Source organism: Haliotis rubra, unplaced genomic scaffold, assembly GCF_003918875.1.
Source record: "Haliotis rubra isolate DU_JTF1 unplaced genomic scaffold, ASM391887v1 Scf107, whole genome shotgun sequence".
In the NCBI taxonomy this organism is placed as follows: Eukaryota; Metazoa; Mollusca; class Gastropoda; order Lepetellida; family Haliotidae; genus Haliotis; species Haliotis rubra.
This window is the reverse complement of record NW_025764970.1, coordinates 518331-542349: the sequence shown is the minus strand read 5'-3', so window position 1 is coordinate 542349 and position 24019 is coordinate 518331. Positions and strand designations below refer to the sequence as shown.

The 24019-nt window shown below is 39.3% G+C and overlaps 2 protein-coding genes across 3 annotated transcripts in view; one reads left to right on the top strand and one right to left on the bottom strand.

The window, feature by feature from the left end:
- The window catches only part of LOC124279468 (integrator complex subunit 3-like), a 58712-nt gene extending 51760 nt beyond the window's left edge, over window positions 1-6952 (bottom strand). Inside the window, exons 1-4 of the mRNA XM_046715289.1 lie at window positions 6267-6952; window positions 5755-5838; window positions 3624-3707; window positions 2654-2767 (exon numbers count right to left, since the gene is read on the bottom strand). Of these exons, the coding sequence (XP_046571245.1) occupies window positions 2654-2767; window positions 3624-3707; window positions 5755-5838; window positions 6267-6344 (360 nt within the window). The 5' untranslated portion in view covers window positions 6345-6952. The remainder of the gene's footprint in view (window positions 1-2653; window positions 2768-3623; window positions 3708-5754; window positions 5839-6266) is intronic.
- Window positions 6953-8210: 1258 nt separating this feature from the next.
- On the top strand, window positions 8211-24019 carry LOC124279447 (asparagine--tRNA ligase, cytoplasmic-like). Of its 2 annotated transcripts, none has more exons than XM_046715281.1 (18): window positions 8211-8412; window positions 9237-9319; window positions 9656-9717; window positions 10110-10202; window positions 10609-10698; window positions 10881-10959; window positions 11530-11600; window positions 12024-12110; window positions 12962-13048; window positions 14198-14254; window positions 14934-15011; window positions 15166-15243; window positions 15690-15811; window positions 16475-16610; window positions 17252-17365; window positions 20432-20563; window positions 21177-21308; window positions 21929-24019. In XM_046715281.1, exons 5-18 carry the CDS (start codon window positions 10633-10635, stop codon window positions 22058-22060), a joined length of 1371 nt encoding a protein of 456 aa, XP_046571237.1. In that variant the 5' UTR covers window positions 8211-8412; window positions 9237-9319; window positions 9656-9717; window positions 10110-10202; window positions 10609-10632; the 3' UTR covers window positions 22061-24019. The 2 variants fall into 2 exon arrangements, with proteins under 2 accessions (XP_046571237.1, XP_046571240.1); XM_046715284.1 differs by having other exon boundaries at window positions 9237-9331; window positions 9667-9717.

Genomic DNA, 24019 nt, shown 5'->3' with positions numbered 1-24019 from the left:
CTCCGGTGACACGATCAGGCAAGAGAGAGACCAGACCCTCGTGTGTGGTGAATCTCACCCCTAAGAAAACGAAATCCTAGGTGGGAACCAGGTCGGATTTCTTGAGGTTCACAATCCACCACAGCCGTACTAGAATGTCTAGCACCACATGCATAGAATCACAGACTTGCCGGTTCAGTCAGTGCTTGCAGCAACCAGTTATCCAGGTAAGGGCGGCAACACCTTCCTTGCAACCGTGCTATTTGTGCCGGCACCAACATGAGTTTGGTGAACACCCCTGGAGCAGTGGATATGCTGAAGGGGAGCACCCGAAACTGATAACAAAAACTTGAACGAGGGCTGTATTGGTACATGAAGATACATATTCTTGAGGTCCATTGATGTGAGCCAATTGCCGGGCTGAACGAGGAGATCAACGAGCGAAGTGTCTCCGTCTTGAATGATGGAACCTGTATCATGATATTTAACCCCTTGAAGTTGTGAATGGGACGGAAGCCACCATCCTTCTTGGGTATAAGGAAGTACGTGGAGTACATGCCCATATGCTCCTCGCCCAAGGGTACACGCTTTATGGCGGACTTGTCCTGCAGATCCTGGATTTCGTCCTTGAGAATCCGTGCCTTGTCCAGACAGGACGGCACCAGACGAAGGCTTAGCCCCAGAGGAGGATCTTCCCAGGGAAGTGCAGGTGCCATGGATCCTCGACTGCTCCAACAAGGAGTCCTTGAATGACGTAGCTGCCTCCCTAATCACTTGCTGGGACCCCAGAAACAATGTTGTGCCCAGCCTAAACGGAAGGGACAAAAAGGTTTGCTGTGTCGCTGCCGAGTACCGGGCATGTACAGCTTGTGCATGCCCATGACTTGGCACATCACCTGAGACGCAGTGGACCTCAAGGATTCACGCGTCAAGTGGACCTGTACCCCAGTTAACTGCCAGAAGAGAATCCCACTGGGTGAAACGTCACCGGGGTTCCCCTCCGTTTCCAGGGCGGATCTCTGAAGGGAGGAGAGATACGTGCCATGGACCGCTACCCTCATCTGCTGACTTGTGTTTTGAAAGAGCTCCTCAAAGCTACGATATGCCGCACTCAGAAGGGCCCCGCAAGGGGAAAAGGTGGAATCAATTTGCCCTGCTTAGCTGACGGAGCAGCCGATGAGGAGGCTGAGACTCCCCCAGGGTGACCAAGGTCAACACACATTTATCCACCACTGGAACCAGAAACAGTGAATCTTCACCAAGCTGGTAATGATTAACAAGCTAAGGCAAGTCAAAGCGGAATCGGTTGCCCGAAAGCAAGGGGTCGACCACGTCACGGACCAGCGATGGAAGAATGCGGTGCTGAGTCCGGGTAGACTGCCTAGGAGCCTCTCCCAGATGGTGGAATTCGTCATGTCCTTCTAACGGTACCGCAGCCTGAGGTAGGACGACAGCTATACGTTGCAGCACCTCAATCAAGGCTGAAGCAAAGCAGAAAGCACCCTCAAAGCACTCTACATTCCCAACCTCCATCGACTCAGGTTCCGAATTGGAGGCTGTCACAGGACATTTTCAGTTGCAGATAAAGCATATAGGAAGATCTTTTCTGGAAAATATGTATAAGTTCTCAGACACTTTTGAGACACATGTCATGCTGACCTCATTGGTGTTGTATTCACTGACAAAGGAATAATGACAACAATATTTCCCTCATATAAATTATTCCAGAAAAATTAATGAAAACAGGGACTCAGGAACTATTTCTTTTCTTACTGACTGACTCACATGACATTTATCTCACTCATTTACATATAGGCACCTGTACTTAAGGAACAATGATCAGATCGGAAACCTAGAGGTTTTTAATCATGTTCCAAGTAGTCTTGGCAGCTAACAATTTTAAGCTAAATATGTCAGGATGAGACGGTACCTATTTTTTACAGAGCAGTGTCAACTGTTTGTCACTGAATTCCAGATAGCTGCTAAAACTATTCAAGATCCAAGGAACAATAACAGGCCAGTCAAAACAGTGACAGGGCGGTGGTGTAGCCTAGTGGTAGAAGTGTTCGCTCGTCATGCCGAAGACCTCGGTTTGATTCCTCACATGGGTGCAATGTGTGAAGCCCATTTCTGGTGTCCCCTGCCGTGATATTTCTGGAATATTGCTAAAAGCGGTGTAAAACTAAAACTCACTCACTGAAGGCAGTGAGTGAGTGAGTGAGTTTAGTTTTACGCCGCACTCAGCAATATCCCAGCTATATGGCAGCAGTCTGTAATAATCGAGTCTGGACCAGACAATCCAGTGATCAACAGCATGAGCATCGATCTGCGCAATTGGGAACCGATGACATGTGTCAACCAAGTCAGCGAAACTGACCACCTGATTCCGTTAGTCGCCTCTTACGACAAGCATAGTCGCCTTGTATGGCAAGCACATGGGTTGCTGAAGACCTATTCTATCCCGGATCTTCATGGGTCCTCAAGGCAGTGAAGCTGCCTGGATACTTACAAGTGCAGTAACATAATGTAGGGCCTCCTGAGCTGCGGCCACATATTACCCACTGTATAACTTCATGTACTTGTAAAGCTAATCTAGAGTCTCTGAATGTTTGCGTTTCAATTAGCAAATCACCTTCACGTAAATTTTTCATGATGACCTTTTAACAACAATTACCTGAGCTCTGGCAGTTTCCTGAAGTTTTAACCACTTTTCGTGGATCACCATGTTGACATTGGTCAACACCATGGTGAGCCCATCCCTAGATATCAGGACCATGTCGCGATATGTCTGAAACAGTGATGAGAGTAATACAGCAGTCACGCTACAAACCTGGACCTTCCACAACTTGAAAACACGGACACAGTTGCTCTAGACTGTCAGAACCTAGAGTCTACCATCCTAGGTAGGTTGCCTTGACAAGTGTTACTATGTTCCAGACGAGTAAAAGTCATTAGTGAAGGTACAAGTTTCGGTTCCCAGTAGGGACCGTTCATAATTTATGGTGCGGGGGGTGGGGTTTTTTTGGACCAGAGAGAGAAAAAAAGAAGATGATGATTCAATGGGGGAGGGGAGAGAGAGAGAGAGAGAGAGAGAGAGAGAGACAGAGAGAGAGAGAGAGAGAGAGAGAGAGAGAGAGAAGAGACATCATCATCACTTAATTTTACAATAATTAAATCATGAAATAAGTCAATCCAAGATACTAACAAGCCAGGACAATAGGGCTGCAACGACATGATTCAATTCACCGAAAATCGAATCTGACACCTTACTTTCGATTTTCCATTACCACAGCCAGAATGTAATTGACTCAAACTCGAGCAGTTTCGAGTGCTGAAATAAGGCGGAACATGATTGGTTGATGCTGGGCTAATTATCCAATGAAAATTGCTGTCAGTAGACATTGCCAAGTTGATGTTGGTTGGATTCCACACTAAAAAAGCCGAGTCTGAGGTTTAAATGAAATCTGATGTTTTTACATGTATAGAGAATCGAATCGAAAATGATCGAAATTGAGGGGTCAATATAAAAAATCAAATCAAATTGAGGTCTGGGTGAATCGTTGCAGCCCTAAGGACAATAAATTGAAACATTCAATAAATTCGCTATCTTTTAGTTCATAAAAGCAGAAAGAATACTTGCTGACCTTAGCTGCAATCTTTGGGTCCACCAAGATGGAGTAAAACTGCCCAAGTTGTGTCTCCTCATGTTGAAGCTGGCCTTTGCTCACCTGTCACCAGGCAAACAATACTGGGGAACCATGCTATGTCACAGTTGTAGGCATTTGCATGCTTAGTGATAAGCACATGTTAATTATCAGCACAAAATTATTAACGATTATCGACAAGGGCATTGTGTCATCGATAGTATTGTACATACACTATTGTGATGAAATAGAGTTTGAATTCACACAGACAATACACAAAGTTAGGTCTTTATTCGTGAGATACTTCCAAATTATGTTGACTGCCTCCGTGGTGTAGTGGCTACAACGTCCGCCCGGACAGTGGAAGGTCGTGGGTTCGATCCCAGTCCGCGTCATACCCAAAAAAGTTAAAATATGGTACTTGTTGGTCCCTGCCTGGCACTCGGCATTAATGGGTACAACAAGGACTGGTCAGCTCGGAGTCAGTATAATGTGTCTGAGTGGGGTATTCATGCTTAACTGCGGCATGGTATCTCAGTGAGCAAGCACTATAAAACCAGCTAAAGTCTGGGCTAGTACAAGCAGCCACACATACACATACATACGCATGCACGTCGTCGTGTGAGCGAAATATCCTTAAGTGCAATGTTAAACCCCATTTCACCTCACCTCCAAATTATGTTCAATTAGTTATCAAAACCTAAATATGTCATCACATACCAATTATGTGTAATATGTCAATTTCTTTCAGATGTTTTTGGCATTTTTGCTCAAAGTTGCTTCTCCTTATATTTATCAATAACCGATTGATTACCGATCCCTATGATCTGTATCAATAGCCAGCCCTATCAATTAGTGTAATGTTTGTAGGTGAGGTGAAACTGGGTTTAACGTCGTACTTGAGAATATTTCGCTCATATGACGACGTGCATGCGTATGTGTATGTGCACCTGCTTGTACTAGCCCAGACTTAAGCTGGTTTTATAGTGCTAGCCCACTGAGATACCATGCCGCAGTGAAGCATGAATACCCCACTCAGACACATTATACTGACTTCAATTCTAGGCCCAGCAAAGCAGAGGCTGTTGCCTGAACACTGAACGACAGTCAGCCTGTCAATCTTGTTATCAAATGTTTTGCAGAACAATCATGTAAAATAATACTTGACCACATGACAATTAGGCCATCTACATATATTTCAGTCAATGTTATTGGACAACTATCTGTTGTCATGGTTGTTGGAAAGCTGACACTGATCAACTTGATACTCCACTATTCTGTTAATATAAGCCTGGTTTACACATTCATACATAAATGTGTTAGCTGTGGCAGGATTTATCATTCATTCCTCAAGTCTGCAGTAAATGGTAGTAATAATGACAGTAAAAAGTCCCAAAATGAATCATAAATCCCAAACTTTTCAGAATTCATAAAAGAAAATCCCAATAAAACAAATCAAATTTTTAAAAATATCAATCTATTTCCCAATTTCCCAACCAAAGACACGAGGTGTGGAAAACTAGATACATCCTTGATCTGGTGTAATGTGAAACTTGCTTCATCAGCTAACAATGTCATCAAGTGATGAGGCTGTCAGCTTGTCAGTACAACTGTTTGTTGACAAAAAATGTGTTTAGCAACAGAAATGTTTGGATGCCATATATGTGTAGCTGGCAAGAATTTCAGGGCCCTCCAATAGAAACGTAGCATGCTTCATGGAAACCTCTATATTTATAGTAGGATGCAACATTATCTATGCTAAATATCTATACCAATATGTTGCATCAAAATATAATAAAGAATCTGCCATCCACAAAGCATCCTACCTTTCTTATCATCGGTACTTATCAACCTCTACAATGTCAATCAAACAGACCATCGAACAGGATTTAAACTAATGGTTCTTCTGGTCCAATGTTAGATGACTTATCCACATGGCCCGGTCGGCAAGATGACACGGTAATGATGTTGTATGTGGAATAACTTTCTGCCCTGATAGTCATGCTCAAGACTATCACCGTTCTATTGAGAGTGAGTGAGGGAGTGAGTTTAGTTTTACGCCGCACTCAGCAATATTCCAGCTTATTGGGGCACTTGTTTCACCAGCTCTTCTGTGTGTACCAGTACTTACATGTGCATTCAATGTGTCATTGATTTCTCTTTCTGATAGGCCAGTTATAAGTGAAGTCAGAGAACTGTAACATTTCTCTAGTCTCTGAAAACAGAAATTATCAACTCAAGGTTTATGAAATTCTGATGATGAAATTAAGTGTTCAATCAAAATATTTCTTTCAACATTACACCATCGCAATTGTACAAGTTGCAATGATAGTTTCAAATGTCACTGTGTACCATTAACTGAAACAGCATGACTAGTTTACAAAGTTATAACTCATACTGAAGATATAACCAACACAAGAAAATATATACAATGACAAATCATTGGCTTGTAATGTTCGAAACAAATTAAATATAACTTCTTTGAGAGGCATTTAGAAATATACCTAAATGTCTGACACTGCATCGCTTCAGACATTAACGAAAACCTGTACACTTAACATTAAAATGCTACTCTACACAATTCATACTTTCTCTACAAAAGAGGAAGCTGGAAAAATTTGTAGAAGAAAGTAAATATAGCACCTTGTCCAGGTCGTCTTTCAGTTCAATGGAACTTGTTGTCAACATTCTTGACTGTTGCTTTGCAGTATCCATTGTCATACTTCTTTGCAACTTCAAAGCACTTCAGATCATAAAGTTTTACAACATATCTCTCCAATTTGAAGGTAATCACATGCTTTCCGGATTCTTAATGTCAAAATGAAACACAACATAAGTTTTTTCAGAAGAAAAAGTTTCCATCTTCACATAGAGCAAAATCAAGAATCATTCACATTGTGCCAATGGGGGAATGTTATCCCCCATATTTTTGGCTGTTCAAGACTACGACTTTGATATTTTTTCACTCGATCCTCAACACGTTCTGAGTGAGGTATCCAAAATCAATTAAGAGGTACGCTGAACAGCTGAAATGCCAGTAGAAAAACTAAAGTGGATCAGGAAGAGAATGACCGACTCTTCCAGCAGCACCTATCGCTTCGTATGTGAAATGCATGAGGCTGTTGCCGATATATTTCGTGTATTTGTCGTTTTGCAAGGAACTGGATGCCACAGTGGCACCAGATCGACGTACGAGTTCACAATGAGAGCCTCTCAGTTCTTCTCCTAAAACTGCGAGGGCATGGATTGATCGTATGCGGTTTCAGTGTCGTAAAAATTGTCTTTACATTGTAATGATTCGTTAATCAATATTTGATATTCTATAGACTTGGAATAGAACAATAAAGTTATTTTTCTACTTAATATATTGATTAATTATCGGTAGGATGAGCTGATGTTGTAAACATGTTACCGCACGCGGGATGAAACACTGATTTATAGAAAAGTAGAATCGAAAAGATACCGAAAAGATATATGTGACTATAATAAACAAAGACATTACAACTGGTAAAAAAATCAACCAATACGGAAAGAAATAATATGAGTTAGTAATTTCATATTCGGTATTCATATTTCATAGGCTAACAATATATATTCCTCAATACTGAACATAAAATTATTACACACATATGTACATATCTGTACATTTTGTTTATTCTACACCTGTAAATGTGCTCTCAATCTTGCATTACATTTATGTAAACTCATTGCGTACATGTTTCCATAATTACCTCTGTTGACTAATGCCATGGGTTTTTGAAACATATAAAATATCCAATCTTATTGTATGAACTCCACCCTCGATGGTGCAGATTATCCCTCGTCCATGTTAATAGAAGCAATGGACCATACATTTACTGAAATGTCTATCGAGTGATGCAGACATCTGCACTTATCATATTGGTAACTTGACTTTTAACTTCTCTTGCACATTGTGGTGTCTGACTGGACAGCTGTTATTAGCTTCGCATATTTAAATTGAACTCCAATAATACATTGGACTACTGAGGATGTGTAAAAACCTGTTGGTCATGATTAATAAAAGTAAACAAATCTAGTCAACATATGAACAAATCCAACCCCAAAACAGTAAGAGGAAAAGTACATTATTCTTCATGGTGCCTTTGCCATCTTTAGGTAAATTGCCTGAATGATGGGTGCATGTTACCGGTAGATTAGGATATGCTTACAGTTTTTGCCAACACCAAGTGTCATCACTGATTTTCAGCGGTCCATCCATGAAATTTCCACAGCTATTTTCCCCTTTACACCAAAAGGAATCCGTTCCTTAGGACAGTCGAGACTGGGTATTCTTTGGTACAGACATTATATGGTTGTAAACAAGGGTTGATAATTGATTTAATTTATACCGATCAGACTGACATGCATACATATTTTTACCTGTCATAGATTGATTAAAATATGTTCACCGAATAAGTTCATTTGGTGTACCTTTCAGATGTTATAATGTATACATACGTTAAAAATTAATATATTTTGTCTTTTGAGAGATTTTGTTTGAAAATAAAATAAATCGCTTTCTTCGTTTCGGTGAAAATTCCCGTTCGGTATTTAGAAACACGCACGTGTCCTGTTTTGGCCGGCAGGTTAGCGATAGTTTCATCATCCAAGTTTTCATCACTACTTCAAGGGGTGTGTGTACACGACACATCGTTCAGTTTTATGCAATTTGTCTCCTACATAAGTGCAACCCTTTGTGACAACTATCATTTGTAAGTTGGTAGTCCAATGGCAGAGATTGAGTCGCAAGTTGACAAGATGAGTCTTGGTGAGCATTTTGCCGACATAATATGTCTGTTAGTCTCGAGCTGATAATTTACATTAGATAACATTTCTTGGTCGTTTAATCGGGTATGGATTTGATACGGAGTTATTTGACACGATTTGCAGTAAAGCGGCAAGGGATTTATATGTAGATTCTGTTGTAGGGAAGAATGAATGCAAACATATGGACAAACGTCATACTAGTATTTGAGTATTTTGGAGATACCAGGAAAGAAATGAACATGTGAAAATGCTTCAAGTTTACTGATGATGTTATGTGCAGGTGGTTTGGAATAACTCCCATGTAATTGAAGTTTCCACTTTGTTTGATTCTACTTTGAATTACTGGCAGTATGTCACCCAAACACTTCAAATAGTTCAATGACTCGTATACAAACTGAGAGCACTGAATTAGTAAATAAACATAAGTACATATCCATTGTACATTATGTATTTAAACTGGTAGTCTAATGGCAGATCAAATGTCACAGGTTGACAATGAGTCGAGGTGTGCCTTTTTATTGCCCAAACATTTATATCCATATGAGAAGTGATAATTTAATTGGATAACATTCTTGATAGATTTGATACATACTTTCATGTCAAATTATTTGCAGTAAAGTGGTAAGTTATTTATATGTAGATTCTATTGTAAGGAAGAATGAATGCAACATTTGGACAAACGTTATGTTTAAGTATAGGAGATTATTCATACCAGGGAAGAAATGTGCGAACATGCTTTCCGTAAGTTTACTAATTCTAAACTAGATTAGTAAATAACATTTATAGATATCCATTGTAATGATGTATTTCATACTTTATATACAGCTGAAATCTACACATCTGAAAAGACTGGTTCTGATGAATCAGGAGATGGGACCGAAGGCAAGCCTTTCAAAACTGTCCTTCAGGTAAATACTCAGGTTTTATGGGTTACCTAAGATCTTGATAAGATGTAAACTTACTATTATCATGATCATAACATGAAGATATAGCACGTTGACAAAGCATTGTAAATGTCAATTGTTTGGAACCAGTTCAAGCTGAAGCTCTCAGTATAATTTTGTTGCCTCTAATATTGTTTGGTTAGTACGATAACATCATGGACAATAACTACTTATTAGCCATGTTAACATGATTAATGCCACAGACTAATGTCTTTTTCCCCATCATTTTCATAATAATCATGATGATATATTTTTCATGTCTATAATGTTCAATAATGTATGTGTTCACTATGTTCACAGGCCATGCGAAGGCTGGAAAAGAACCCTTCCCAACTATATATGTTGATGGCAAAGAAGGACAAGTATGTGATTAAAATTATGTAGTTTGGTAGAGTTGATTAATTCAGTAATATAAATAGCATGAACATGTTGTACTGTATTTCAAAATATGTTGAGTCGACTAAGCTGTCTGCAATGTGTTTTACATATGTGTCACATCATCACTCCATGTATTAACTGATTAATCTTCTGTATCGTATTGTAGTTGTAGTAATTCATTGTTCCCATGGCAGTTGCTGTATTATTTGAGCATTGTTTCATAATGCATATCGTAAATAGATGAGGTTAACTTGTCTTTGTAATTTATTAAAACCTCTTTTATAACCATATATATTGTTGAGAATGACTGTCACCAGTTTCTCAATATTCATTCTGTCACCACTGATATTATTCTCCTGAACTCTTTATGTCACAGAAATATGAAGTGGTATCCAAGTCCCAGGTAAAGAAGATCCAGAAGATCTGGCAGAGAGAGCAGCACAAGCAGACGGACAAGGCTGAGAGAGATGTGAGTCCATCTTCACCTCAATCTGGTGGTGTCTGGTGTTGTGGCTAATTTAGCCTGTCCCCAGACCATTCTTTCCCTCTGAGATGCTTAGGTAGACTCTGCCCCCAGGAACCAGGGTTTCCATGGTGATGCTTGGGTAGATTCCGTCCCCTGAACCAGCATATTCCTCAGTGATAATGGTGTTGATTCTGTGTCCCATTGACCAATGTTTTCATAGTAATGCTGGGGTAGAGTAAATCATCATGACCATATTATTTGGATCGTATTATGTGCAACAGATACTTTTGTACTGTACAGCTCCATAGAACATTGGGTAAGGATATAGGCCAACATTCGTTCAGGCCCTGGGGATTTGTGTCCTAATAACTGCCTTGGTATACATATGCTAAATACTTTGTATGCTTAGGCTGCTGATGCTCAGAGGAGAGACATGAACCTTGAAGAAGCGAAAAAGATCGTCCTTGAAATGGACAAGTCCTTGCCAGAACCAAAGCAGGTAAATATGAAAAGATAGATATATGGATTCCTTTCAGAGATAAGTACATTGTACATTGCCCAGGTGGAAACATGGTAGTTTTCAGCACATTACCATGATTATCGTGCCAATAATCACTTATGAATAATGCCTTTTTTGTGAACATTTATGTGAAATAGCTGAATGAATTTTAATTCTTGCAGATAAAAATTCAAGACTCTGTTGCCAGTCGTAACATCAGAGTAAAGGTATTTGGTTGGGTCCATCGGCTGAGGCGTCAAGGTAGGTGACGATTCAATGTTTGATTCTCTTATCTTTAGCAATTTGCTTGCAGAGTTAGGGACGATGGAGTAGCCTAGTGGTTAAAGCGGTCACTTTTCATGCCGAAGACCAGAGTTCGATTCCCCACATGGGTACAATGTGTGAAGCTCATTTCTGGGGTCCCCTGCTATGATCTTGCTGGAATATTGCTAAAAGCAGGCTGAAACCATACTCACTCCCTTGCAGACTTGAGTCCCTCGGGAATGCCAGAGACCAACGATCATGGGTGTTGCAACCTGGGTAGCCCTGATTTGTCAGCCACCTGTGCTTTTGGGTTTCATTAGAGTGTTACACATCTGAGACCTGCCTCACTACAGACTCTCCTCCACACTGACCTGACATGCTGTAATATATCTTGAATACTGTTGACAGCAGCATAAACCAAACTCACTCACTCACTCACCCACCCACATATTAGCTGGTAGTGGCCCAGTAGCGTTCAACTAACAATGTGCATCATGCAGCTACAGATCTTGATGTTCTGTTGGAGTCATAGACCTACATCCTGATTCTTGTTTTGTGTTGTTTTAGGAAAGAACCTGATGTTTGTTGTTCTCCGTGATGGGAGCGGATTTGTTCAGTGTGTGATGAATGACAAACAGGTAGTGTTATAAAACCTTGTGAAGTATGTTGGCACAAATAGGTCCTCATTATTAGTATTTCTTTGGTTTGCATTCACTAGATTCCTGTGAATACATCCAGCAATATGTGATGGGTTAGTTTAAGTCAGGTAACAAAAGGACTGTGTGTATTGCTCATGATTGAACGATTGACTCTATAGAATAGATAACACGTACAGTACCTGCTTCACTTGAATGTTCATTGATCTGACTACCTGCTTGTTTTCCCTCAGCTGCAACCAGGCTTTGACGTTTTGGTTTGTTGGTTAAAAATACTGACACAAAATGACACTTGATGATGTTTAGGTGATAATGGGTTGTTTTTTTGTTTTTGTACACTAAGGATAATCATGATAATGCGATAGGATTTGAATGGAAATTGATGAGTATACGTCTCTGTTCTAGTGCCAGACATACGATGCCTTGACACTGTCAACGGAAGCCGCCATTGCTGTATACGGTGTCATCAAGGAGCTCCCAGAAGGAAAGACAGTAGGTAGTCAGGAATCTTTGTTACTCTCATGCCCCTTGGAGTATCAATATTGGGCAATGATGCTTGATTTGTTTGCTCTGTGCAATAAACAAGAAGTTGTTATCCATAAAGTTGTATCCTTTGTTAATGTTCCTATTAGTTTCATTTAGCTAGGTAATACAAAGTCATCTGTGTTCTCCCAAACCTTGCACTTGGTATTCTTTTTTCGGTACAAGTTTGTAATACAGTGAATTAGGGAAACATGCAGAGATGCCAACCCTTACGCTTTAGGCGTAATTATTACGATTTTGACCATTAAATTACGCCATTACACTTAATCTGCGAAAATTACGCTTTTCTACTGGTTTTCCAAAAATCAGTTAAGTGGATAAATTTTCACAGGGAAGTGTTTCGTAACGCACAGGTGCAGGGGTGCAGAAATGGCCTTGCACCGATAGGATATTGCTTACTCTAAGCATCGCACTCATTCCAATTAACTTGCAAGGAATTAAAGTATGTTGAGTCACATGACCAACAATTTTCGATGTATGGAGATTCATAATGATTGGTCACATGTGTTTCTGTCTAGAATCCTCCTTTCGTGAAAACGTGTACCATGTTGAAGCGATCGGCAGACAAGTATTACACTTTTTAGGTCCAAATTACACTTTTTGACATCTAGTATTACACTTAGGCCCCAAATAGGGTTGGCATCTCTGAACATGTCTTTCAACATGTGTGACACAGAACTTTAGGAGTAGAACTGCTGTAGGTGTGAAGCCTGCAAAACATTCTTTGCTTAAACTTTCCTAACTTCTCTCTGTAAAGTCTAACCTTCCTCTGTAAAGTCTAACCTTGATGTGTATTTCAGGCCCCAGATAACCATGAGTTGGCTGTTGACTTCTGGGAACTGGTGGGAGGCTCTCCACCAGGGGGTGCTGACAACTTGCTCAACGAGGTGAGTGACTGCTGGAACATTCCAGTTCAGTGAGGTCCAGTTCAGTGAGTTTGCTTGTAGAATACCCGATGAGCTGATAGCTTCTGTCTTTGTACAGCTTTACATAGACTTACTGTCTCTAAAGTGTCCTTGTTCCAAGTTTAGCATTTTGTCTGTGGAAGATCTTGACGTCAATGATTCTGAATTACAGTGAAACCTGCCAACATAGGCACCTGTCTAATCCGGCAAACTGTCAAAACCGGCATAATAGTTTGGTCCCGCCATTTTATAACGATATTATGATCATTAAAACATTGTCCAATCCAGCACGACTTTCCGGTCCAAACAAGCAATTTTAACTGTAATTAACACTGTCTAAACCGGCATGGGTATGAGCAGTCCAATCAAGGACCCATAATCCAACACACTAATTAATCCCCTTAGCAGGCTAGATAATTAGGAAGTAGTGATTGCGCGGTGAATCAAACGCTTTAAGCCGGCATGGGTGTAAGCAGTCCAATCAAGGTCCCTTAATCCAATACCCTCTTTCGGCACGCTAGACTATAGAGATAAAGAGACTGATGAGTGCAAATGGCAGCCATGTTGGAAAATGATCGTAACTGTCTAATCTGGCACCCTGTCTAAACCGGCATTTTATTTCGGTCCCGTGGGGTGCTTGTTTAGACAGGTTTCACTGTAATTGACAAGTGGGCTAATTTGATGATGATTAATAATGGCAGTGGGATAAAGATGGCTGATGATCATTCCTCTTCTGACAATAACATTGAGTTTGAGGAGAGTAATATTTTGGTGATAATTTAATGATGACAACAAAAACTGATTGAGGTAGTGGATGACTTCAACAAACTTTGCTACCAATCATTATATGAGCCGTGTCTGATATTCATGCCACAATGTTTATGCTGATAAATGTTAGACGGAGATTAGTTTTACAGTTTGACAGTTTTGTCCCATATTGTGTTCCCAGCAGCCTTCACTGGTCAAGTGATGGATCTCTAGGTCAGACATACTGACACACTCCAATGTTTACAGGTTGCTGTCAGTTGGTTAAATATTGCCATGTGTGCATTAAACAACATACAAACAATATTGCAAGTGTGATTTCTATATTGCAGATTGATTCATAGCTGATCTGTCGTTTATTTGTAGGAAGCTCATGTAGATGTTCAGCTTGACAACCGACACATGATGATCAGAGGAGAAAATGTGAGTACATAATATGCATAATGTAATACATGACAGTTGTTCCAAGACATTTATAACCCTCCTCTTAGCAAGCATATCAGCAATTTAACAACATGGCATTCTTAACATGGGTATGGACTAAAAATAGATTCATAAGCTTTGTGTTTTATGTAGATTGTTGTATGTTTGTGTATATCAACTAGGTATGTTACTTGGGGTGGTGAGTTGACTGAACTTTGAGGTGGAGAGTGTTTTTCAATATTCACCTCCAAATATGTATCCACATCTGTCCTTGCTGGTTCCATGTCAGTGGTATGATCTGTGTTAGCTGTTGATCACTGGATTGTCTGGTCCAGACTCCATTATTTACAGACTGCTGCCATGTATTGCTATGTGTGACGTTAAACAAAAACTAATCAACCAATCCTCTTGAGGTGGCGGAGTAATCTAGTGGGTCAAAATGTTCGTTTGTCATGCAAAAGGCCTAGGTTTGATTCCCATTATGAGTACAGTGTGTGAAGCAATTTACTGGTGTCTCCTACATTATAATAACGGAATATTGCCTAAAGGGGTGTAAAACCATACTCACTCACCCGCTCTACTTGAGGACTGAACACAGTGATATGGCTGAAATACTATTGAAAGCATTATACACTTTATTTAGTATACACATTGTTCAGTTTGTGTTTTCTGTTTGCAGACATCCAAGGTTTTGAAGATGAGATCAGTAGTCATGCAGTGCTTTAGGGCTCACTTCATGGACCGGGGCTACTTCGAGGTCAGTAGAAGTGTCCCTCCTCTATGTGTGTTAAAGTATCCATCAGCTATATTGTTTAGATGTGTCTTGAATAAAAACATATACATATATACGACCATGTTTCAGTAGATGTCCATACAAGTGAGTTAACATGATGATATTTCTCTTTGTTTAGGTGACCCCGCCCACTCTTGTACAGACACAGGTGGAGGGAGGTGCTACCCTTTTCAAACTCGACTTTTTCGGAGAAGAGGTAACTTAATAATCACGGCTTGGATTCTTGAGTTTGCATAATGACAAACATCGTGATATTTGTATAGTTGATTATTTGTATTTTAAATTCCTTCATTAATGCTGATACTACCAAGAAGTCAATCACCTCTTCTGTTTTTTCATAACTGAAAACCACTGACTGAACCATCGACTCACTGAATGACTTGAGTGGTGGGGTAGTCCAGTGGTCAAAGCGTTCACTTGTCACGCCGAAGACCCAGGGTTGATTCCCCACATGGGTACAATGTGTGAAGCCCATTTGTGGTGTTCCCCGCCTTGATATTGCAATACTCACTCACTGACTTAACTAGCTGACTGACTTGTTCACTCATTCACTCACTGCCCAATGATTGACTATTCACGAGGTCATTGAGTTTAACCAAGAACTGGGTTACTTTCCTCAGTGACTGCTACTTGTTGTTCCAGGCCTTTCTTACCCAGAGTTCCCAGCTGTATCTGGAGACCTGCCTGCCGTCGCTAGGAGACGTGTTCTGTATTGCTCAATCATACAGGGCAGAGAAGTCCAGGACAAGGAGACACTTAGCAGAGTAGGTTAAACACAAGGTTAAACATTTCACTGACAGTTTTGTAGCTAGTATCATCCAGGTGTTGTAAGTTGCTAATGTGTAACCTGTCCGATTATTTGTCATCCCAAGATGATGGTTTGGGATTTTGTCTGGTTGGCCTTTCACAACAGCTAACCTCTTTTAGCCAGTCTATGTTGACCTTCACAGAGGCTGACATTTGGCCATGACACCGATTCAGTTGTAAGCGTAAGTTCCAGAATTGGAATCGAGCGAGTGCCAAGTTACGTTATTCTAGCAGTAACTCATGTAATGGCTTTTGCAAAGGTGACAAAATGGAGCTTTTGTGCTCATTTTCACTTTGACCTATTATATTGAAATACCACTGAACTTAAAGTATGGAGTTTGAAATAGTCCTAGTTTGGGCCAAAATGCTGCTTTTGAATGCTAAGGGCACGGAATCCTTGATACATCCTCCAATGATACATTGATAAATCCTCCTCCATGATACATCCTCTCCATGATACATGATACATCCTCTCCATGATAAATCCTCTCCATGATACATCACTCAATTTCCATTTGTTTGCACATGGGCATAATGGAAAATTAAATTCAAATCTCTGAACAAGTTGAAGAGATTATCTTGTTCTGTTTGAATGTATAGATGACATGTTCCCTTTTCAGATATACCCACGTGGAAGCAGAGTGTAGCTTTATAGACTTTGATGGTCTGTTAGATCGTCTTGAAGACCTTGTGTGTGATGTCGTGGATCGAGTTCTTAAAACACCGTATGGAGAGATTGTTTATGAGCTTAACCCTGTAAGTTGGTGTTTGTAAATTTGTGGTGTACAACAAAACATTGTGATTTCATGCAGAACTCGTTACTACCTACCAACCCCTGCATGAGACCATTCTAGTACAGGTCTGGGCTAAAATTGATCTCCAACAACCCATGCAGCCGTCTGTAAGTCAAGTCTCAACCAGACAATCCAATGATCATCAGCATGAGCATCAATCTCCACAATTGGGATACGATGACGTGCCAACGAAGTCAACAAGCCTAACCAACTGATCCTGTTAGTCGATTCTTGCAACAAGCATAGGTTGCTAAGGCCAATTCTAACCTGGATCTTCACTGGTAGCATGGCAAAAGAGGTCACTAATGGAATTGGATAGTCAGACATGGATGATGACATGGATGATTATATCTAAATGGCATGAATCACGAACAGTCATGACCTGGAATCAATCACTGGAACATCTGGTCTGGAGTCAAATAGTTTCAGGTCGCAGTCACACAGCTGGAATATTGCTGAGTGCATGTTAAATCATCATACATGAGACTGCTTGACAAAGTATTTAATTAAATGGTGACAGCATCTTTGATTTTCTATGATGATTTTAGAGTTATGTGAACTCATGGTAACATGCTTGTGATAATTATTATTCTCTTTCTTCAGGACTTCAAGCCACCAAAGAAGCCATTCCGTAGAATGCAGTACAAAGATGCCATTGTCTATCTTAAAGAAAATAACATTACTAAGGATGATGGGACTTTCTATGAATTTGGAGAGGTGAGTTTTTTGTGTCTTCATTGTGTACCATTGGTGAGTTTTTGTGTCTTCATGTACCATTGGTGAGTTTTTTGTGTCTCTTTTGTACTGTGGTGAGTTGAAATGGATTTTAATGTTACATTCTTGATAAATGCACGTATTTTGCAATGTGAATACTCGATATTGTGTGACGGTTTAAACTCCGCGAGACTATATGCTGGCCCACAGAGATACCATGCAACAATTTAACATGGACTTACACTGACTCTAAACCATCCAGTCCATGCTTTACATCGTTAATGCTGTGCCCCAGGCAGTACCAAGTACCATCTTTAGGAATCATGAGAACCATCAGCCCTCCTCTCCGGTCTGAAACACTATTCATTAGAAAACGGAGGCAGTTCCACTGAAGTACTTTCAAAGCATGAGCGTGCACTGAGGTAGAGAGGTTACTGCACACATTGACACTGGGTTGTAGTTCATGTATACGATTTTATTCCACTGTGATGTTTCAAGACTGATGTCTGGAATTTATAAGGGTATTGTTTTTATGATAATCTTAGAGCTGTATACTTATGTTGTAAATGATACAATCTCTTCACACCCTTGACCACATGACCCATGAAGATCCGGGTTAGAATCGGTCTTCAGCAACCCATATTGGTCGTAAAAGGCAACTAATGCAATCAGGTGGTCAGGCTGACCAACTTGGCTGACACATGTCATGGTATCCCAATTGTGTAGAATGATGCGCATGCTGCTGATCACTGGATTGTCTGGTCCAGACTCGATTATTTACAGACCCCCTCCACAGATCTGCAATATTGCTTAGTGCGATGTTAAACAACAAACCAACCAACCTTGACTACATTATTTCCCGGGGTGTTCAATAATGACATACAGGTCGGGTTTGAGTTTAGTGGATTTATTTTTCGGAGGATTCAAATTGAGAACAAACACCCTGAAACATATACATAACAATAAGTACATATATATACACACATGGGTATGTAAGGGTACTTCACAATCACAGTCATGATCTATATGCACACATTTAATCAAACGGATGACGTGATATAATGTAGTTAACCAATACATTTATCAAGTACATTCAAGGATAAACTACACTGGCTATGTATACATATGATATGCATATAGACCAGGTTTTTTTATGAATACACAAAACGAGTTACAAGTGTACCCTGTGGGTTGTACAGGGTCATGGACTGACTGCACCAGTTGATTATATCAACTGCATCTAATTACAAACAAATATACAAATATAAATACTAATGACAGACTGGGTAACATACCATGTATGACCCACGACATACCTATGAACACTTTAAAACATACATAGATACATAGCCAACATAGTTATAGATAAACACATAAATGATAAAAAGTAATACTTGCTCACTCATTCTCAAGGACAGAAATAGGGAAGTGAAAAGCTGACGTTTAGGTGAATTAAACTGTGTATAGACTTACTGTTTTAGTTAAATTACATTTTGGTTATACCTATATTGATTATATAGATAATATTTAAACATGATTGTACCATAACTGATTCAGCACTATATACAAGTACATAATTGTAAAAACATACAAAATACATAACTTACCTGTAGTAATGTCTGGTCAGCCTCAGTCTACACTGGCTTGTGTGTGTGTTATGAACAAGGCCAATCAGGCTTAAGCTGTCTTAAACAAAGGTGTGACCCAAGCTGTACAATCTTACCCCACAGCTACCCAAAGGCAGTTAAATAATATATAAGGCAACCAGGAGCTAAGTAGAAAGCAAGTTTATTTTATTCTGTATGTAGCCATAGCCATTTGTATAGCTGTAGTGCAGTAGTTTCCAGATAGGTCACTTGGGAATATCGGCTCTGGGCCGTTGGGTACAAGACAAAGACAATGGCGATGATTTGATGAGTTTATTATGAGTATGAGGCTGTTGCCGAGGTATCTGAAGAAAGAAAAGATGTTTCCACCTCAGCAACAGTAATAGGAGTGATAAAATAAGTCACTTCATATTGAATTAACATTAAATATTATATTATGCATTGTAAATAAGTATCACAGTTAGCCAAGGGAATAAATAAAGTTCTTGCAAAACAAATCTATAAATGTATTGAACGCACATGGTCAATACAATGCATATACGTTATTACTGATTAATTGCTTTAAAGGTTAAGATTATAAATTAAATATTTCTCTCAATAGTTTTAAATTACAGTTTGAATTAACTTAAGCACCTTATTATAGAAGTTAAGATGAAATTGAGGCAGATGGAAAAGGATTAGAATATGGCCATACCTGAAGAAAGAAAAGATGTTTCCACCTCAGCAACAGCAATTGGAGTGAGGTGGAAGACAGGTATGCCACAGGAAGTAGACAGGACACAATAGCCAATTAGAAGACAGCTAACACATCAAAGGAAGCTTTTGATGTGACTTATAAATAGAATAGGGAAAGCCCAGAGGATGCGTTTCTGTTGGCATTGGCATCGGCATTCCCATTGTTTCCAGAACATAACTCTAAAACTACTTGAACACTTTTCACCAAATTGGTATACTTGTAGATGTGCCTTTTTCGGTTTGAACTTTTCTTTCAATTTTATATTTATCTGTTTGAATGGCAACAAATTTGGACTTGGTCTTTTTGAAGGGTAGGGTTTGTGTTTGAAACTCTAAAACCACTTCACCCATCTTCATTAAATTTTATATACTTAAAACAAATACCTGTTATTAGTAAGCTTAGAAACATCAACCATATACCGGTACATGTACTACTATAAAACATGTATGATATGTATTTTCATACCTACAGATTTTGACATTGAAGGAAACAAATGAATTGTTTGAGGTCTCAACGTTGAATTGGGGAAAGGGGGAGACATCTCTTTTTACTAGTAAAATACTTTCTAGTTGAGCTTACTTTTGGGGCAATGTTAATAAAAGCACTGCTACATGTACTTCACAGTAAATGTTAGTACATTATTTCATTACAACATTAAATGTATACACACAATTATCCCTACATCTGCATGTATTTGAGAAGTAACGTTTAGATGAATGTTTACAGGATATCCCAGAAGCCCCGGAAAGGAAGATGACCGATAAGATTAACGAACCTATATTCTTGTGTCGCTTCCCTGCTGAAATCAAGTCATTCTACATGCAGAGAACTGAAGGTGATCGCAGGCTAACAGACTCTGTAAGTGTAACAGAACCTAAAACAGCTTTCTCATCATAATATAGAGTATGGATATATTCATCACATAAGCCATTTATGCATTTTGTTTATCCATACATTCTTGTTAAATGCATCCTTTCCTTATGACAAAATAATTCAGATCAATTGTGTGATCATGAACATAACACCGGTGTAATCAATTACATGTGAGGTAGCCTGGTGGTCAAAGTGTTTGCTTGTTTTGCTATTGACCAAGGCTTGATTCCCTACATTAATAGGTCATGGTATATTCTGTGTGTGAAGAAAATTCTTGAAGTCCTGTTGTAGACATTGCTGTACTATGGCAGTGAAATACCCTGCTCAGTCTCCAATATAAATCTGGTAGAACTGGTTAGAGCTTTGGTATATTGTGTCCTGTTGTAGACATTGCTGTATTATGGCAGTGAAATACCCTGCTCAGTCTCCAATATAAATCTGGTAGAACTGGGTAGAGCTTTGGTATATTGTGTCCTGTTGTAGACATTGCTGTATTATGGCAGTGAAATACCCTGCTCAGTCTCCAATATAAATCTGGTAGAACTGGTTAGAGCTTTGCAAAGTTGACCCGTGTTCTCTTGTAATTGTGTTGTGACAGGTCGATCTGCTGATGCCAAATGTTGGAGAGATTATTGGAGGCTCTATGAGGATCTGGCATCATGAGGAGATGGAGGAGGGCTTTAAACGAGAAGGCATTGACACAAAGCCTTACTACTGGTACATTGATCAGGTAGGACATGCTTATTGTCGTGTCCATATGAAGAGCTGATGCCAAGCCTCCTGTCCTCAGGTGCTTGGATGGAGTTTGGGCTCCATTTGGCTAAACAATCATAGCACTACAAGTGTTATCAGTCTTTGTTAAAGTATGGGAGTTGCAATTGTCTTGGCACTAGTTGCATTGTGGAACGGAAGTCTGTTTCTTAAACATGTATTTGCCATAGAAATTTTTACAGCCATGTGCCAATACTGGAATCTTTTAAAGTGAACTAAAGCTAGACAATACAATATGTTGACATGCCAGCTGTAGTTTTTTGCTTAGAGGAACAAAGTCACACCTTATAGGACAAGTTTTTATGGATAACAACTTCATTATTTCGTGAGTGCAACGTGTCAATACAGATTCTTGTACCTTTACCTTTACAAGAATCTGTATCGAAACGTTGCACTCAAGAAATAATAAAGTTGTTATCCATAAAAAACTTGTCCTATATTGTACTTCTCAGCTTCTATAATGCCACTCAAACCTGTTTTTAAAATATGTATCTCTCTACTTAGCTATATTTTTTGGCAAAACACATACAAATTCAAAAGCACCAATTAAACCAACAAATAAAACATTTCTATCCACAGAGAAAGTTTGGTACCTGTCCCCATGGAGGCTATGGTCTTGGTCTGGAACGTTTCTTGTGTTGGCTGCTCAACAGATACCACATCCGTGAAGTGTGCTTGTACCCACGCTTCGTGGATCGCTGTAGGCCTTGAACCACAGGCTGTACAGCACACACATCGTCTAGAGCCCTGTTGTATATACAAGTCTAGTCTCTTGGTAGGACAATTGGGGAACCTTGAACTGACTGGTAACTCTTTGATATGCTATAATAATATATGTAGATGCAGTGAGATCACGGAAATACTGCTCAAAGCAGCATATAGACTTTTACTAATGTTTAGGTGAAGACTTTTTGTTTAATGAAATGTTAGACTAGATACAGTTGTGCCAAAGGTGTGTTATTGTAGCATTCTTCTACTTTTTGATAAGTTTTCATATTGATTATTTTCTGAGAAAATGCAGCAGGTTATACCTTCTCACACCAGACAAAACATGTCTACTTTCCTTCTAATGTGGTATGGGATCTTATTGAAATGGTTTTTACAGTCTTCAACAACTTGACTCACTTGACAGTAATAATCTGGCACTCATCACTGGTGTTTTGGTGCAAAAACAACTTTATGAAAATCATATCTACCAAATTAAATATTGTCACATTTACTACCCAGCATGGTTGTCCAGTTACAGATATATATATATACATATATATATATTTATTTATTTTAAATGTTTCTTCAAATGGGAGGAAGTAAAACAACACGTTTCAACAGACCCAATGTATGGAGAATTAGTAATCTCAGTTCTTAGATTTCAAATTAGGAATTTGGGAAGAAAACTGTTTGAAGCAGGAAGTTCTTCCTGTCAGTAACATGAGTACAAGTGTACTCACACAAGCATAGAAGCTTCTCCCTGGAATATAGTTTTAGATGGTTTTGTATAATGTTGGACACCTCTCTCAGCAACATTCCAGCCTATCATTCCAACTGAAGAAGCTCCACCTATCCTGTTTTTGCAAGGCCACAATGCTGTTGGGATTTTGAGTACTTAAGGTCCAAATCAGTTTATGTTAAAGGTGATTTAATGGAGGAGATTGTCAGATTCTGTGACTTGGTTGATTGGGAGTCCAGGTATCCGTTGATCCACATGGTGTGATTCACTAGAACCAACTTACATAAATAAGTGATCGTGGTCCATACTTGGTTATTCATAGACCACCGTCACAGCTGAAATACTGAGTTTGGCATTAAACAACCAACAGTAATCACGGTCCATACTTGGTTATTCATAGACCACTGTCATAGCTGAAATACTGAGTTTGGCATTAAACAACCAACAGTGGAAGCATTAGGCTACAGTTGAATGGCTGGAATTATTGCTGAGTGCTGTGTTGAACAACAAACAGTAGGCTATAGGTGAATGGCTGTCAATTAGAGTTACAGGTGGGAAGGTGGTGTATTATATTGGAACTATATGCTACGTTTATAAATATTAGTTTGGATTATTATGGTGTTTGGAAACTACAAGACTGGATGCTGCGAATAAATTTTGTTAGTGAATCTTTTCATCCGGAATGTAATCATGCCAGAGTTTAGTTCTGACTGAGTTACATGACCCAGGCTTATCATGGACCAGTTTCTTAAAGAAAAATTAAATTCAATGTATTGATGGGTTTTCTGAATATTTCATTGCTCAAAATCTCCATCATCTGCAGAACTCGTTTAAACTTCCTCATGTTGTTTATTATGGCTTCATTGTTTGTGTTGTTGTCTGCAGTTTTACTGTCAATCATACAGTCTCCATTTGGACCACGATTGCTCTTCAGGGAGTTTCCTTGATCCTTTAACTGATGTATCCAAGAACATCTGAACAATGAGATTACTGTTATGTCCATATTGTTTCTTGCATATCTGAGAGGTTCTCTATTTACTGACACTTTCATGAATGCATGTCTCTTTGTAATGGCTCCTGGTGCAGCACTGGACTCAAGGTGATGGAGAGCCCAGAATGAAATGTGTTCAACATGCAAACAACATCACTGTTTAATTTATTTCCTTGATGTACTGAAAGTGACACATCTTTGCTGCAATATTGAATAAATTGCTGTACACATA